Raw genomic sequence first — 15,430 nt, 5'->3', positions numbered from 1 at the left:
GAAAAGCTCATTGCCTAGGAATAAAGAAAATGCGAAGAGTAATCAAATAGACCTAGTTGCCCATTGCACCTACGGATAGATTATGCTGTGGTGGGTAATGCTTTTTTTTTCGTTTGAGCATCTCAAGACTCCCAGCGTGCAAGATTACCAAAGGATCACTATGGATTCATGCCTCGTGAAGTCCATGCCGCGCTTAAGGGGAAGAGGGCTGCAAATGGTGGTGAGATCTGCAGAAGTCGAAGCTGGAGAATTCTTTGCGGGAAGGAACTGCAATAAGTCGCCTTGCAATAGATTATCATGGAGCAGATGCAAAGCGCGCGCGCGCACACACACACACACACAAAACGGTGAAGCATTCATGCTCAATGACCACGGGCTGCCACGTTGCAAGCCCCATTTTTGGACTGCCCTTTGGGTAGCCTTAGCAATGTTTCAAATTGGGCAAAGCATAAATTAGGCATTTTTAGAATTTTTGGAAGTGCATTTTTCCTAGTGGACACTATGTTGATACTTGGCTTCTCTTCATTAGTTCTAGTACAGATTTGAATGCAAAATGTAAAGTGGTTGACGAGAACGGTGAAGCATTGATGCTCAATGACCACGGGCTACCTCATTGCAAGCCCTATTTTTGGACTACCCTTTGGGTAGGCTTAGCAACATTTCAAATTGGGCAAAGCATAAATTAGGCATTTTTAGAATTTCTAGAAGTGCATTTTTCCTAGTGGACACTATGTTGATACTTGGATTCTCTTCATTAGTTCTAGTATGGACTTGAATACAAAATTTTAAGTGGTTGACTCTCTCTCTCTCTCTCTCTCTCTCTCTCTCTCTCTCTCTCTCTCTCTCTCTCTCGCTCTCGCTCTCTCTCTCTCTCTCTCTCTCTCTCTCTCTCTCGCTCTCCTTTATCTCTTGCAGTCTTCCTCCACACCCTCTCTAGTGGATTCTTTTTTATTTGCTTTTTTTATCTTGGGCAGGTCTTCTAAATGACTAAATATCATTCACCTGGTTTTAACACATGGGTTTTTAGATCATGCTTGTATCCATGGCTCATGGGCATAGCCATGGGGAGGGCCATCATGCCACATGTCTATTGCCATGGCAAAGAAACCTGGCACCTCAAACTCCGAACCAGGCATAGAAAAAGGGGCCATTTAATCACCAAGGCTAGGTGTGACTAAAATGGCCCCTTTACCCTAGTAACTATATCCCCAGGGGCAAGTATATTGCCTATCATTTCCTGGTCATGTAACCTCCCCATGAGTCTAGTATGTGGTACCATATCAAAGGCTTCGCAAAAGTCCACAAAGTAGCAATAAATCTTCTTCCGTAGTGCTTGTCCTTCCTCAATAAGAGCCCTAAGGGTAAATATGTGATCCAAGGTCATGAAACCTCATCTAAATCTTGTTTGTTGAGGTGCTCTGAGTCCATGTGTCTTAGCCCACCTACTTAATTCCCGCCCCAAAATAGATCCGAAGATCTTAGCCAGACAATGACCAATCATGATGGTCCTATAATTGCTTGCCCCTTGGTATCATGGGGTCCCCATTCTTACAAAATGGCACAATGGTATGTTCTGACCAACTGGCTGGAAAGCCCTCACAAATGGCCTTGTTAAACATGTGTACCAACAATGGTGCTAATAAATCTCTAGCATGTCAGAAATGCTCTACTTGGGCTCTCGGAGTCTGTCAGTTGCGTCCAAGGACAAATACCAATCGTAAAAGACAAAAGTGCTATGATCTGGTCGATCTACTGAGTGAGAGAGAGAGAGAGAGAGAGAGAGAGAGAGAGAGAGAGAGTGTGTGTGTGTGTGTGTGCGCGCCAAGAATAATGTGGTGAGGGGTGTGGAGGGGTAGATATACTACCAAGAAGTACCGTAGTCGGCTAGGATAGGCAAATAATGGCCCTAGGCCACCCCACACTAACAGGACACTAACACCCCCACGAAGGTCCTAGTGTCGTCAACATATAAATGACCTAGGCCTAGGGGGAAAACATTTTACGTGATCATATCCCTACTTTTAAAAAATATGTTAGAGCATTAGAGGGCCTGAAGGTAAGACCAAGAACTTAACAACCCAAAAGAAGTTGATATCATGTTTTTGGTATATCCTCAGGAAATGGGCATGGCGTGCTGAAAATCAGCACTCTTGCCAATCAAACCAACAGTTTGTTGATGCCATGTAAAGGACAGTTGTTTCACATCTAGTTAGTTTAGCCTTGTTTTGAACTAAGAACTAGAGCACCAAAGGGCTCAAGCTTATCCAAATCAAATGTGTGATCACATCTACCAACCTAAAGATGATCATAGAGCAATGGCTGCCCTGTGGTTTGTGTTGCTCTTAAACCTAATACAAGCTTTCATCTTTCTTAATTGTCTTGTTGTTTTCTTAATTCACTGTGGATGGTACATGTGAGAACAAGAGTCCTCTCAGAGCTATCTACGCCGAGCGAGCTTGCATGGCCTCAAATCTCCTGCCTTCGCATTCTCTGCTCCTTGGTCCTCCTGTGCAGATTGACCCCATTCTCCCCTGCTTTGAGGTGTCTCTAAGGCACTTCTCTAGTGGCTCATGTGATCTGGAGTGAGTTTTTTGGTATTGTTGCTAATGGTCCTGATCTCGTCCCTTGGTGCATGCTCTGGCTATGTACTCCATTGGCTTGCAGATAAAGCATTGCCTGCACAGACCTAATCTCTAGCCCCCTTTGTATGCAAAGTAATGAGATGCAACAAGATAACTCCTCAAGCACTATTTCAAGAATCACACTAACTAGCTGGGGAACAGGATCTCTTAGCAAACTACTGGGCCTACTACTGTGGTGTCTCCACTTGGCCAAAGGATCTACAAATGGTACGAGGAAATGATTAAAGTTGCAATGAAGCTTAGGGAAGCAGATGGTGACCGGGAACCCCACAACAAGGAGTCGGAACCGTGTGCACTATATCTGATGGCCAAAGAAGCTATACCTGTACAGAGACCAAGTGGACTTCGGGCCCCTATTGGTGAATTCTACATGGTGACATCTATTTCCCAGAAACGATACACTTCAGCTGTGAACTTGAGTGTCCAAAAGAGTAGTCAGGATGCTGTTGTCCAGCATGCCTCTATGATAGTCTACTACCTATGTTGATGCCTCCATGCTGGTACTTGTTGTGACAAGATACTGGAGAGAAGGGTATGGTGTCTACTGAGGAGGTCTTGGGATAGACCTTTTTGTCTTTGTTGTACATAATGTTGTAACTAGAGGTTTCCAAATTCTTTTAGGAGACTAGCAATTTTAGTGGTGAATGCTAGTACAACTTAATGGTTGTGGTAAGATGACGATGTGGCTAAATCAACATCAGGTGTCAACTGCTACAGCTATTCACAATGCATTAAAAAGATTGTTCTCTTTGGCTTACTCTCCAAGCTAAACATTGAGGGCTTCTCTTGTGTTTCCCTCTTCAAACTCTCTCACCACCTCTTCTATTTGTAAATGGTAATTGTACTTGTATAGTGGCATAAACATTCCTCTCTAAAACTTGGCCCTTTACTAGCATTTGCCTTGCCTTAGTATCCTTATGGGACTTCAATGTGGTAAGGGGAAGTTTGACTTAGTCCAGCCACACACACACACACACAACTCTTATTCGCCCTATTTTTGTAGGAGGTCTGGAGTGCTTGTTCTTGTTAATGATCCGCGATTGGGAGGTATGTGGGTGCCTAGAAACAACACTGGAAAGCAATGATACAGTCATGTTCTTGTTAATGACTATGATTGGGAGCTATGTGGGCACCTGGAAACAACATTGGAAAGAAATGATATGGTCGTGTTCATATCACCCTTCATGATGGTTGAACTGGAGTTGCTACTACTTGTATACATGGCTAATAGGAAAGACTTCATAAAATTGGGTTTTATACATGCAGTTATCATCGGTGAAGCAACCTTTTGTGAAGTCTCGACTGTATAATATGTCCTCTTAACTAAATGGGTTCTATGGGAAAGAGAGTGTTCTTGTTTTCATGATATGATGTTTTTAAAGGCATTTACATGATCTTGTGACTAGTCATTGATGCATTTTACTAGGGTATTAATATGCCCTACACTTACTGATCAAGACTAGCACATCCTAAATATGGCAACATAGAGCTCATGACCCTCAACGTGCTTTCTACCATTTGAGGCTAAAAGTGGTAGCTTTCACAATTGTTTTTCTCTGGATGGTCAAAGCAAAATCAAAATTGAAAGAAGGCAAACTTCGCATTTGAAAGACCATGGCTTAAGCAAAGATTAGGTAAAGCCTAGTTTTATTGCTCATTGTAGAGACTCGAGGAATACATTCCAGACACATGGTAAGAACTTAAATACCATTGCTAGAAGGCGTCCCCCTTCCTGTCTTCCTCCCTGCACATTAGGTGTGCATACCCCTCATTATATATATTAGGTGAAACCACTATTATGCTATATCATGCCAAAATACAATGGAAGTGGAGGTTAATGCTTTATATCCAAAAAGGAGCATAAGAGTAAAAGCTTTAAACATGTGTTGGGGAGGGGTAGCAACCAAAGTAGGATGCCCCTGATCCTCAATACGATGAGAAATAAGACTAGGCAACTAAAGTGACTGCCTGATTCTGAGAAGTCTAGTAGTATCAAAAGACTGTAGAAGATTTGGCCTTTAGTAGCAAGCATAAAGGACCCCATGCTTTGCTAATGGTCTAACTTTGAGGAGCGATTCACTACTCACAACTTTTCGCATGCGAGTCAAAGCTTTGACAAGTTAAGCAAGAAATATAGCTCAAGGGTGGAGTGGCCAACTATGAGAAATTATTTAGTATAACAATTCTCTACACTTTATGTGGTATAACTTCTACTAGTATCTTTTATCAATATTTTCCTTAGCCTCAAGTATCTATTTTGGATGGGCCCTCCAGCTTCCTCCACAGTGATCTCCTCATGGCAAAAAAAAACCCACAATGGGCTCAATAGACACAATTCTTAGGCTCCCATGAAGCTTCTAAAAGCCTCTCAGTGCTTCCTTTTGGTCCTGCAAGGGTGGAAGCAAGTCGTCGATGCCTTTTTGCTCACCTTATGTTCTTCTTGCTTCCTACACAGGAAGCATCTCCAATCTTGGCACTCCCTCCAAGCACGTCACACACCAAGCTTCCCTTGAGCTTCAAGATCCACAAAGCACCTCCTCTACACATCGATGAAGCTCTCTCTCCATGCGTCCGATCCGTGCACATGCCTCGAGCACACCACAGGCCCAATGCCATATTGCTCTGATACTAGTTTTGGCATAGAAGAATAATAGACCTGCAAGAGAGAGAGAGAATGAAAGCAAGAATGTGTGGGTGCAAGACACCCCAATCTTTCTATCTCCTCATTATATATGAATGGTACATGTGTGTGTATATAGCTGCAAGTGACCTATGCACGTGGGGAGTAGACACGAGGCCTTTAACCCCAATAGTTGGAAGGGCACCAAGTCATCTAGGTTGAACTACATGAGATGGAGGATCCTGCACAATAAGCTGCCTACAAGAGAGAAACTGGCAAAGTGGATGAACGTGCCCCCAATCTGTCCACTATGTGGAAGAAGAAATGAAAGTGTGCTCCATCTGTTTGGAGTTGCCACATGGCTAAATCACTGTGGTCTTGGCTCGACTGCCATAGGGCATTCTTCAATTGACCAGGAGTGCGACCAACATTCAGCAAGGTTATTTAGTAGCCATTTCTGCTATCTATAGCAGGCAATAGCTGCAAGGGCACCATTAGTGGGAGCAAGAGCAAGGGGATCCATAGCCAAGGGCAAGGCTCAGCGTAGCAGATCACCATTATCCTCCTGATTGTGTGCCATTGAAGCTTATTTTGAGCTTGTGGATAAGGTTAAAACCTTAATTACCTTGGGTTTTTAAGACCTCGTTCCTACAAAGTGCATTTCGAGCACTTTGGAGGCGACTCTTGTGGGCCTTAGAGGAGCATTGTGATCAGGGCACCAAAGGAGCATTGTAACCCCTGTCGAGAACCGTTTTTTTTTTTGGGATAGCATTGGAGCTGAAATCTGAGGATTGGGATGCCTTGTTAGGCATTCACATGCATTGTATGAAGTGTACACTAAGACACCTAGCATTGCAGATTGAGGCCACTAGTGTGCGACATTGTTGGTGTTGTTTTTTGCAGCACTTTTCTGTGGCATTGTGCAGTATGGTATGTACAAGAGACCATAATTTTATAATATACTTAGGATGGAAGAGGATGGGTTGTCCTTTTCTTTTCCATTTTTTACAATATGTTTTCAACGAAAGGTGGAAAGTCTTTTCTCCTTCTTTGAAGCCAGTTTTCATTGTGTGTGTGTGTGTGTGTGTGTGTGTGTGTATGTGTGTGTGTGTGTGCACGTGTGTGCGTGCATGCATGTGCATGCGTGCGTGCGTGTGTGTGTGTGTGTGTGCACGCGCGCGCGCGCGTGTGTGTGTGTGTGTGTGTGTGGAAGACATTACAACAACCCTTTCCATAGTGAAGAGAAAATAATTTAAAGTAGGAATGAGAAATGTTTAATGACAAACTTTAAAATAAATAGAAAATCCAATATGAATGAAGTAGCATCACTAGAGGGTGAACATTTTTTTATGAAAAAAGGAAATGTAAGAAGTCGAGCTTTGATAAGTCGTTGGCAACATCATTTTTATTGAAGGGGGGGATCCGCCTACCTGCCACCATCCAACAAGAAAACATGGTGAGAACCAGCTTAACTTTGGTTGGGAAGATAGGTGTCATAAACACCTCTCCCTTGTTATCGGGGTCACAATAAATTAGAAGCATAACCATAAACTTAAAAAATCTCAATGTAGAATAAATGAAAGATGGGTTTATAGATAATGGAATAGGGTGAGCCAACTTGAAGTGAATGTGGTGGGGTAAACCAACTTGATGTAAACATGGAGGGGGAGGGAGGTGTAATAGAAAATAATTAATTGAAGTAATAAAACCATGGAGGGTGGAGTATTAATGAGGGAAATTATGAAGGGAATTTTTAAAGGGAAAATATAAGGGAAAACATAAAGGGAAATAAAGGGAATTTAAATAGGTAGAGAAGGGGGGGGGAAAAAGGTTTTATAGATTATGGAGTGGGGTGAACCATCTTGCTGTAAATATGGTGGGTTAAAAATGGAGGTGAAGGGGAAGTGTAAAAGATATTTAATAATAAGGACATAAAGGGTGGAGTGTTTTAAAGAGGGAGATTATAAATGGGAAAAGTTTTTTAAGGGAAAGTTTAAAGGGGAGATATAAGGGGAGATATAAGGGGAGTTACCTAAAGGGGAAAATAATGGAGATTAACTAGATATAGAAGGGGGAGGGAAAAGAGGGCCGGGGGGGGGGGGGGGGGTGGGGGGGGGCGGGGGGGGGAATGAAAATTATAAAATTGAGAGAGAAGGGGGAGGGAAAAATGAAACCAGAAAAAAGAGATTAAATAAGTAGAGAAGGGGGGAAGGAAGATAAAACTATAGAGCAAGGGGAATAATAGCAAATATATCAATGGAGAGAAGGGGGAAATTAGAAGGTGGGGTTTGAAGGAAGGAATAGTGAAGTAGAAAGAAAATAGGGGGGCTGTATTAATGCGTAAGAAAGAAACCAAAGAAGTGATAAGAAACAAGTAAGGGGGGTAATAAAATGAAGCGAAAAATAAAAAACAAAACCTATGAATCCATGATGGCCGAGTCATTGGAGACGGTGAAGGTTTGGGGAGCAGGACCAATGGGAGACAGCCAGGAAATAGAGAGGAAGGGCAGGCCGGCAAACGCAACAGCAGCACACAGTCGAGGTATGGGGAGAAGAATAGTTGAGGAAGTTGATGTACGAGAAGAAGCACAGGCCAATAGGAGATATGTCTGCATGGGCACGGGCACCAAAGAGAGGCCCTCTAAGGGAGGGTAGAAGGGGGCTCAGCACAAGCAGTGGTAGCGGGACAATCGAGGCAGTGGGATAGTCGAGGGGTATAAGTATAATGACATGAGCAGAAGCAAGTGGGAGAAGGGGCGGGTTCTAAAGGCCACTTTGGCTTAGTCGGGGAGCCATGGAGCATAGTCGGTAGAGGACGAAGGGGCACGATGGCCGATAGCCTAGAAGGTCAGCACATAAATCAAGAAGCGGGGAAGCAAGCAGTTTGAGGAGGGCAGTTTGAGGTTAGGTGGGTTTGGAAGGGTTAGGATAATAAATTAAAATAATCAAGCAAACTGAAAATTAGAGGGAAAAATAGGAGAATTAGGAAAATAAAGAGAATTAAGGGAAAGAAAGGTTAACAAAAAATTAGGAGAATTTTTAGGAAATATTATTTAAGGACAAATAGGAAAAAAATAGGGAGAAATAATTAGGAAAATTTTAGAGGAAGTGTAGTAAGGTAGGGAGTGAAAAGGAACAAAAAGCTTGGAGTATGAAAAATTAAGATAAATTTAAGAAAATTAAGAAACAATTAAGGAGAATGTACAAAGCTAGAGTAGGAAGAAGAGGGGGAATAAATTGGGAAAGGGAGAGGTTTTTAAGGAGAAATTAGGTAAAAGAAGTGGAAGAAGGGTAGAGAGAGAGTGTGGGGGGGGGGATTTTGAGAGAAGGAGAGTGGAAAGGTAGTTTAAAAAGGTTTATCAAATGATTTTTTTTAAGGAAAAAAGGTGCTTTACAAGGTCGAAAGATTAAAAAGAGGGGAAAGGGAAATACGGAGAAAAATTAGAGAAAATTTAAGGGGAAAATAAGGGAATTTTGAGAGGGGGAAATTATGAAAATTAAGGGGAAAACATAGAACAAGATTAGGGAAATTTTAAGGGAAGATAAGGTGAGTTCAGGAAAAATAAGATGAAATTTTAGAGAAGTTAAGATAAAACACAGTAAAAGCGAAAGAAATTAAGAGAAATAAGAAATCTAAGGAAAAAATGAAAATTTTAAGAAATTAAGTGGATGCCAGAAAAAAAGGGAGTAGTAAGTGTGTGTGTGTGTGTGTGTGTTCACTCTAAACACGTATGCGGGTTAGGACGTGGGAACGTTGGGAATACACACTGTTATTAATTTTAATATTTTTTATTTATGCATGTGTATGTGTGTGTGTTTCTGTGTGTTCACCCTAACCACGTATGCAAGTTAGGACATGGGCATGCTAGGAATACACACAATTGTTTATTTTTTATATTTATTTATTAATGCATATACGTGTGTGTGTGTGTGTGTCTGTGTGTTCCAATCACGTATGTGGTCTAGGACGTGGGCACGCTAGAAATACATGCGGTAAACTATTTATATATTTGTAAAAACTTGAATATAAATTAAATACATGTGTATTCATGTGTGTTCGCCCTAGTCATGTATGCAGACTAGGACGTGGACACATTGGGAATACATGCGGTAAACTATTTATATATTTGTGAAAAAATTAAATATAAATTAAATACGTGTGTATTCCTGTGTGTTCACCTGTCACGTCCTAGTCACATATGCGGACTAGGACGTGGGCATGCTGGGAATACAAATGACTCAGTACCGATTCCAAACATTATTGCAGGCTCGCATCCTTACAACTAGAAGATTTGAAGAAGAAATAAGAATCATCATAAGAGACGCCCATCATGTTCATGAATTCATTTCTCATAAATGTTGTAGTAGAGCTTAGAATATGACTCCACCAGTGAGAACTCCGTTCCCAATTTCTCCATGGCAATCCCAAAATGTCCTTATGAGATTTTACAATGGCTAGCTTTCCAATTCATTAGAAGGTGATTAGTCTTAAAAAACGACAACACAATGATACATCCATTCCAAGAACATTGTCTTTGACCCAAAGCTCACATCCCAAAATGATCAATTTTGATGCATCCTGACAATTGCAATAAGAAAATCATTAGTCTTTATTAAAAATCAATAATTTAATAACATTAATCAAAATAATTTTCAATTGCAATCTTCTCTACATCTTTTTTATCAAATACTTCGTTTTGCAAAGTTTGATGGAACTTTTGCATATGTATCTCTATCTGTATTGTGTCCGCTCTCTCTCCACCACACCACCCCTGCTCTCTCCCTCACACCCTCACCGTTCTCTCTCTCTCTCTCTCTCTCTCTCTCTCTCTCTCTCTCTCTCTCTCTCTCTCTCACACACACACACACACACAAGTCTCTCAACAGCAGCACACCCCCTGTACCCTCTCTCCCTTCGACACCCTCCTACTCTCTAATCTCAACATGGTTGTCCCTCTCAACACACTTACACATACACACTAGAATGGAAAAATGGAGTGCCATAATGCAAAAATTACAATGTAAATGTTGCATAAAATTTGAAGGAAATCAAGCTTGATTTGTACAATCCATGTTCATATCTCGAGCCATGTACACGTGCTGAACCTTCACCTTGAGTGCTTTTCTTGTATTTAAAAGCCCAACAATGTGACCCTTCCAATGTTCCTCTTTCTTTACTCTATCCTTTCTTAAAAACTTGATGGACCTATAGGAAGGTTGTATTGTAACCCAAGACATTAGCCTACACTAGTGAGCAATCCAAACATCATTGTCGTCCTTCAAAATGTGACCTACACAATATTGAAGTGATAGCTTTGGTAGAGTAGGGGAGGAGGAGCGCTTCAACATCATAGAAAGAATGGGAGCAAGCAAAGAGGGAGAGATTGAGAGGAGGCGAGGTTGAAAGAAGGTGGCCAAGAGGGAGGAAGAGGTAGAGAGAAGGAGGTTGAGAGGAGACTAGAGGCTGAGAGGAAGGTGGTGAGTGAATGGGGATAGTTTGGGGGCCTCTTGGGAGGTGTTTGTGAGGGTAGGGACACTTTTCCAAAATATCAATTTTTTTGGAGGGAAAAAAAATACGCACGATTTTCGGCCCACCACTAGAGAGGAAGGAGGGTAGGGGACCATTAAAAAGTCAAGGGGTGAGTAAATGCCCCAGGTGGCGGTTTGGGCAAGGGGGTAAGTCATGGGGAATGGGTACCAAGTGATGCCTCTCCACCAATCAGAGGCCAATATGGAATCTTTGATTCTTTTAATGCCCAAGCCTTCCCATTGGCTAGCTTGCTAATCTTGAGGTTATAGAAATCTTAAGGGCCTAATGCAAGAGGCCACTTTTTAGTCCAAAATTCCCCTAATGAATAGGATTAGTAATGGTCTTGAAACACTATTCTTCTTTCTTTCCTAGAATGATGTTGTGACCCATTCACAAGTAGCCATTTGAGCATCAACTAGCCTAACGTAATCAAGCATGCCTGGCATTGTCTGTCCAAGGTGGCATTCTAGATAAAACTTGGGACTGGTAATGAGTCTTCAATTAATATAACTGGCACTCCATGTTAAGAATTGTATATCCCTATGCATCCAAAGTTTTTTTTTTCCAATTCAAACTTTTTGTTTTGCATGTGAGCATGCATGTGTGTGTAATCAATTCCTAGTCTCAAAGTATGACTGGTATTTATTAATGGATGTGCAATCTTCTAAAATTTTGTAGCTCTTTAGCAAAATTCATGTGACATGAAATAGATCGCACAAAAGAGGAAGCATTTCAAAGAACAATCACAAAGCAAGAACTTTTGGAATTGGACTGGCCCTAACACCAATATGTAAACTTTTGATCCATTTTTCTCTACCTTGTGAATATATGCTATATATTGAGACAAAGCGTCCCCTTCGAGGGGTATTAGTCTTGTCTTGTCTCTGCTAGCATGATGTAGTAAGAGGTTTGCACTTTGTTCCCTTCGAGGGGTATTAGTCTTGTCTCTACTAGCATGATGTAGTAGGGGGTTTGCACTTTGATCCCATTTGAAGAGAGAGAGAGAACGTCTGCAGAAGACCTCACGGATCTATGAGACAAAGTACAACATCAAAAAATTGACTGACTAAATCGAGAACAGAATTTATAGGGCATAACTACATTCTAATTCTGTCATAAGGTGGCTTTTATAGCATCAGTTTAAGACTGAGAGTCTTTGGGTTTAGATTTGAAATCCCTAAACAATGCTTCCGTATCTACTCATTTGCCCGCTTTGTGTGCTTCCTTTACTTTGGTAAGTTCACTACTTCTTTGTTTGAGTTGGGTAAAAGTGAGCTCCTCAGATATTCCAAATCTTTGTCACCCTCAACTTATGTGTTTGTCTCAGATTTTAACTCTTGTTGCTCGTCTAAAGTAGACTTGGGCTTGAGTGCCAGTTTGACAGATATTGCTAATATCATTAAGGCAATATGATTATATCCTCGATGTCTTTCTCTTCATCATCATGAAGGCATCCATCTTTTAAACCCCCAACACATAGGATCATCCTATTATTCATTCGAGATTCTTGCTCTTTCATTTCTTTGTAAAGATCAACTTTATTCACTTTGATATTCACATTAGCAATCATCTCCTGCTTCATAGATTTCACATAGAGTAGTGACCATGTCCTTCACTTTAGAAACCGATTACGGTGTCGATGGAGATGCATTACATTTTTGTATTATCTCATGGTCGATTTCTTACTTTCCATTACCCTCCATATCATGAACTCCCCTTTCTAAAGCTGCAAGCCAAATCTTGCACCCTCAAACTTCAAGCTCTAGATAATAGATACGCTCCTGTGGATTTGAAATGTTCTTCATTTGGTGATGTGTCTTTGCACTAAGAGTTGGGGCAAAGCTACAATAGTGAAGTAAGAAACCTTGCTTGCCGAGCGCAAGGTAGCAAACGACTTTATGTTGGTAGGCTCCATGTTGTCCTGCATAAATCTACCTACCCCAATGTTGGTCCTAACTTCCAAGTGGGACAAGGGTTCAAACCAACTTGGGGTCAATTGAACTGACTGACTAGAGGGACTAAATTAAACCAAACTGAAGTTACTAAAATTGAATTGAACCGAGTTCGACTAGATGAGCTGAAGTTCACACAAACTTTAGAGGAACCTTAGAAAGAGTAACTTCGAAAAGAAACTATGAAATGAACAACCAATAAGGTGTGGCAACAGCAGCTTCCCATTACGAGTCGATTGGAAGAGAGCTAAGGCGACTAGAGTCGAGCAATCAACTTGACCAACATAAAAATGAACATCTAATGCTAGACCCTTGATAGTAAGGCAAAAATTGCCATAACTTTACAAAGTTGAGTTCCACTTGACAAACAAGGAGCCGAACTTGGGAACCATTCAAAGTCAAACAGAGAGCCTTAATGTAAAGGCGTGTTGATTCGCTATTTCATATAATGAACTTCATAGCCAGAGCAGAGTCTAAGAGGAAGAGGATAAATATCACTTCTCGTCACAAAACACATATCCACTTGCTTGGTAATTTATTTATTGCAAATCTTTATTTTTAAAATTTTCAAGTTCTTTAAATTAAGAGATTTGCCAAAAGAATGCATGTGTTTTCCTTCTAGTTGGCTAGGGTCTAGCATTCGATACTAGTTGGCTAGGGTCTAGCATTTGAGGGTGGACCACCATCAATGGTACTAGTTGGCCAGGGTCTAGCATAAGAGTACTAGTTAGGTACTAGTTGGCTAGGGTCTAGCATTTGAGGGTGGACCACCATCGACGGTCACCACCCTTTATCTTTTGTCAACAAATGTTTCGCCCACAACCTTGCAACAAAAAACGGTACTTATGTTGAGATCAAGAGAAACCTCTACATATTGACAACACTCACGAACCACCATAAATTGAGCACAAACTCCCATTCTACTTTCTATCACTCACCAAGGGAGACAACTCACCAACTATCCATCTTTACACAATTTGTGTTATTTTCCACTTGACTTATGACGCTGTTCCACATGATTTCAAAAGAGACAAAATTGGAAGATTCAAAATTATCCTAGTACTAGTCTTAATTGATGGTTCAACAATCCCTTAAGAATGAACTTGTACAAACCTCAGCACAAAAGATATGTTTTTCGTAGTGTTCAAGTGAATTACTATATCAAATTCAAATGCATCCATCAAAGAAAAATCTTTACTATCTTCAAACTATCATAGATCATAGTAACGATTTAAATGACTTTATATCTTGATGGCGGGAGTTATCCTTGCCCCGATCTTGCCTACTTGTTCCCCCTTTCTCCGGCCCGAACAAACCCAAAAGGGGGGGAAATCACTGCGTATCGTGAAGTTGGAACACATGCATGCACCAACACGTCCACAAGCATGGGCATACACACACATAGAGCCCATGCTAAGAATTTAGAAAAAATGATCGCACATTTAATCATGGCATTAGCATAACCAGAACATACCTCAATCAATGACAAAGAAGGACAAAGGGAGAAAGTCTGCATGGAAGTATGTTTACGGAACTACAAAAGCCACATCATGTCCCACATTTAAAAAAGAATCATCGGCTCATTTAACCAAGTGAGGACAACAAAAATGATTCCGAGATAAGTTTACTAGCAAAGAAACTTTACTTCTGAAACATGTCCATGTATCCTGGATCTAAATAAAAAATGCAGCCCTATATCATACAAAGCTAATTTGAAGGAGAAACGTATCCAGCTACTGTTGTCTCACTTTGGCCAAATAGACTGTAACAAGGGATAAATATTCATTTTTCTTATTCTCATATTCTGTGTACCTTTGAAAGAAATAATCTAGATAATCAAAACTGATTGGAGAATATTTAGCCTGCACAGTTAACACACAAGGATTATGGCAATACATTTCCAAATCTGATTGAATACCAAACTGTGCATAAACACAACTCTCAGCTTGTCATTCAGCATCACTAATACCTGAACAATAGCCCATATAGCCCAGAATAAATGGCTTGCTAGAGAGAAGAAGTTGGCCTCCACATAAAGTTCTTCAAGTTCAGCCTCTGAAACCTACATGTACAACGTAATAAAGGGCTGAGTATCCATATAACAGACTCGGCAACTCTGAAAATTGTATCAGTACGTCATACTCTAATTATAGATTCATGTCACAAATTTTGTTGGTGTGTGCATTAGCTTACTAATCACTTTCTTTCCATTGAACACATCAACACATAGTCTTTGAGATAGATACATCCACAAATTATAAAACCCTTGAGAAACCAAACCATTTTTTAATGCATTGACAGTGTCAAGTGCGAAAATTGTGCAGTCTATTTCTGTAGAACTAGGAAGGTTTTACAAAACCCTTTGAGCCAAGTAGGTATTATAGGGTCTTTATAGGGCAGATTCCCAAAAAAACAGCATATGAGAGCTCGTGCACTGGTACGTTGCATTGAAGAGCATCTCCTATTGCACCTAGGTGCTAATTTTTTTCTTCCTAACTCTTATTATGTCGTGGATGCTCCCCAATCACTCTGCTAAACTATACTTGTTGCTTTAACTGTCGCAGTGTCTAGTTGATCATGTTTATGGCTGTGCAAAACTTGTTTTACCAGGAAATTCTGCATCAACGCATTGAGCCACTCTGCAAACATTCTTTGATGACGATTTCAACTGATTCACGTGCTCGTA

At 40.8% G+C, this 15,430-nt stretch overlaps 1 protein-coding gene across 1 annotated transcript in view; it reads right to left on the bottom strand.

The window, feature by feature from the left end:
- Nucleotides 1–14,273: 14,273 nt before the first annotated feature.
- Nucleotides 14,274–15,430, bottom strand: part of EMB1187 (Protein kinase superfamily protein) — a 39,184-nt gene continuing 38,027 nt past the window's right edge. The window contains exons 10-11 of the mRNA XM_087382614.1: nt 14,714–14,806; nt 14,274–14,606 (exon numbers count right to left, since the gene is read on the bottom strand). Of these exons, the coding sequence (XP_087238740.1) occupies nt 14,478–14,606; nt 14,714–14,806 (222 nt within the window). The 3' untranslated portion in view covers nt 14,274–14,477. The remainder of the gene's footprint in view (nt 14,607–14,713; nt 14,807–15,430) is intronic.

Source organism: Dipteris shenzhenensis, chromosome 12, assembly GCF_047967505.1.
Source record: "Dipteris shenzhenensis isolate YYH24624 ecotype China chromosome 12, Dip_SZ_1.0, whole genome shotgun sequence".
In the NCBI taxonomy this organism is placed as follows: Eukaryota; Viridiplantae; Streptophyta; class Polypodiopsida; order Gleicheniales; family Dipteridaceae; genus Dipteris; species Dipteris shenzhenensis.
Note: the sequence above shows the minus strand (reverse complement) of the source record. Positions and strands in the feature narration are given on the sequence as shown.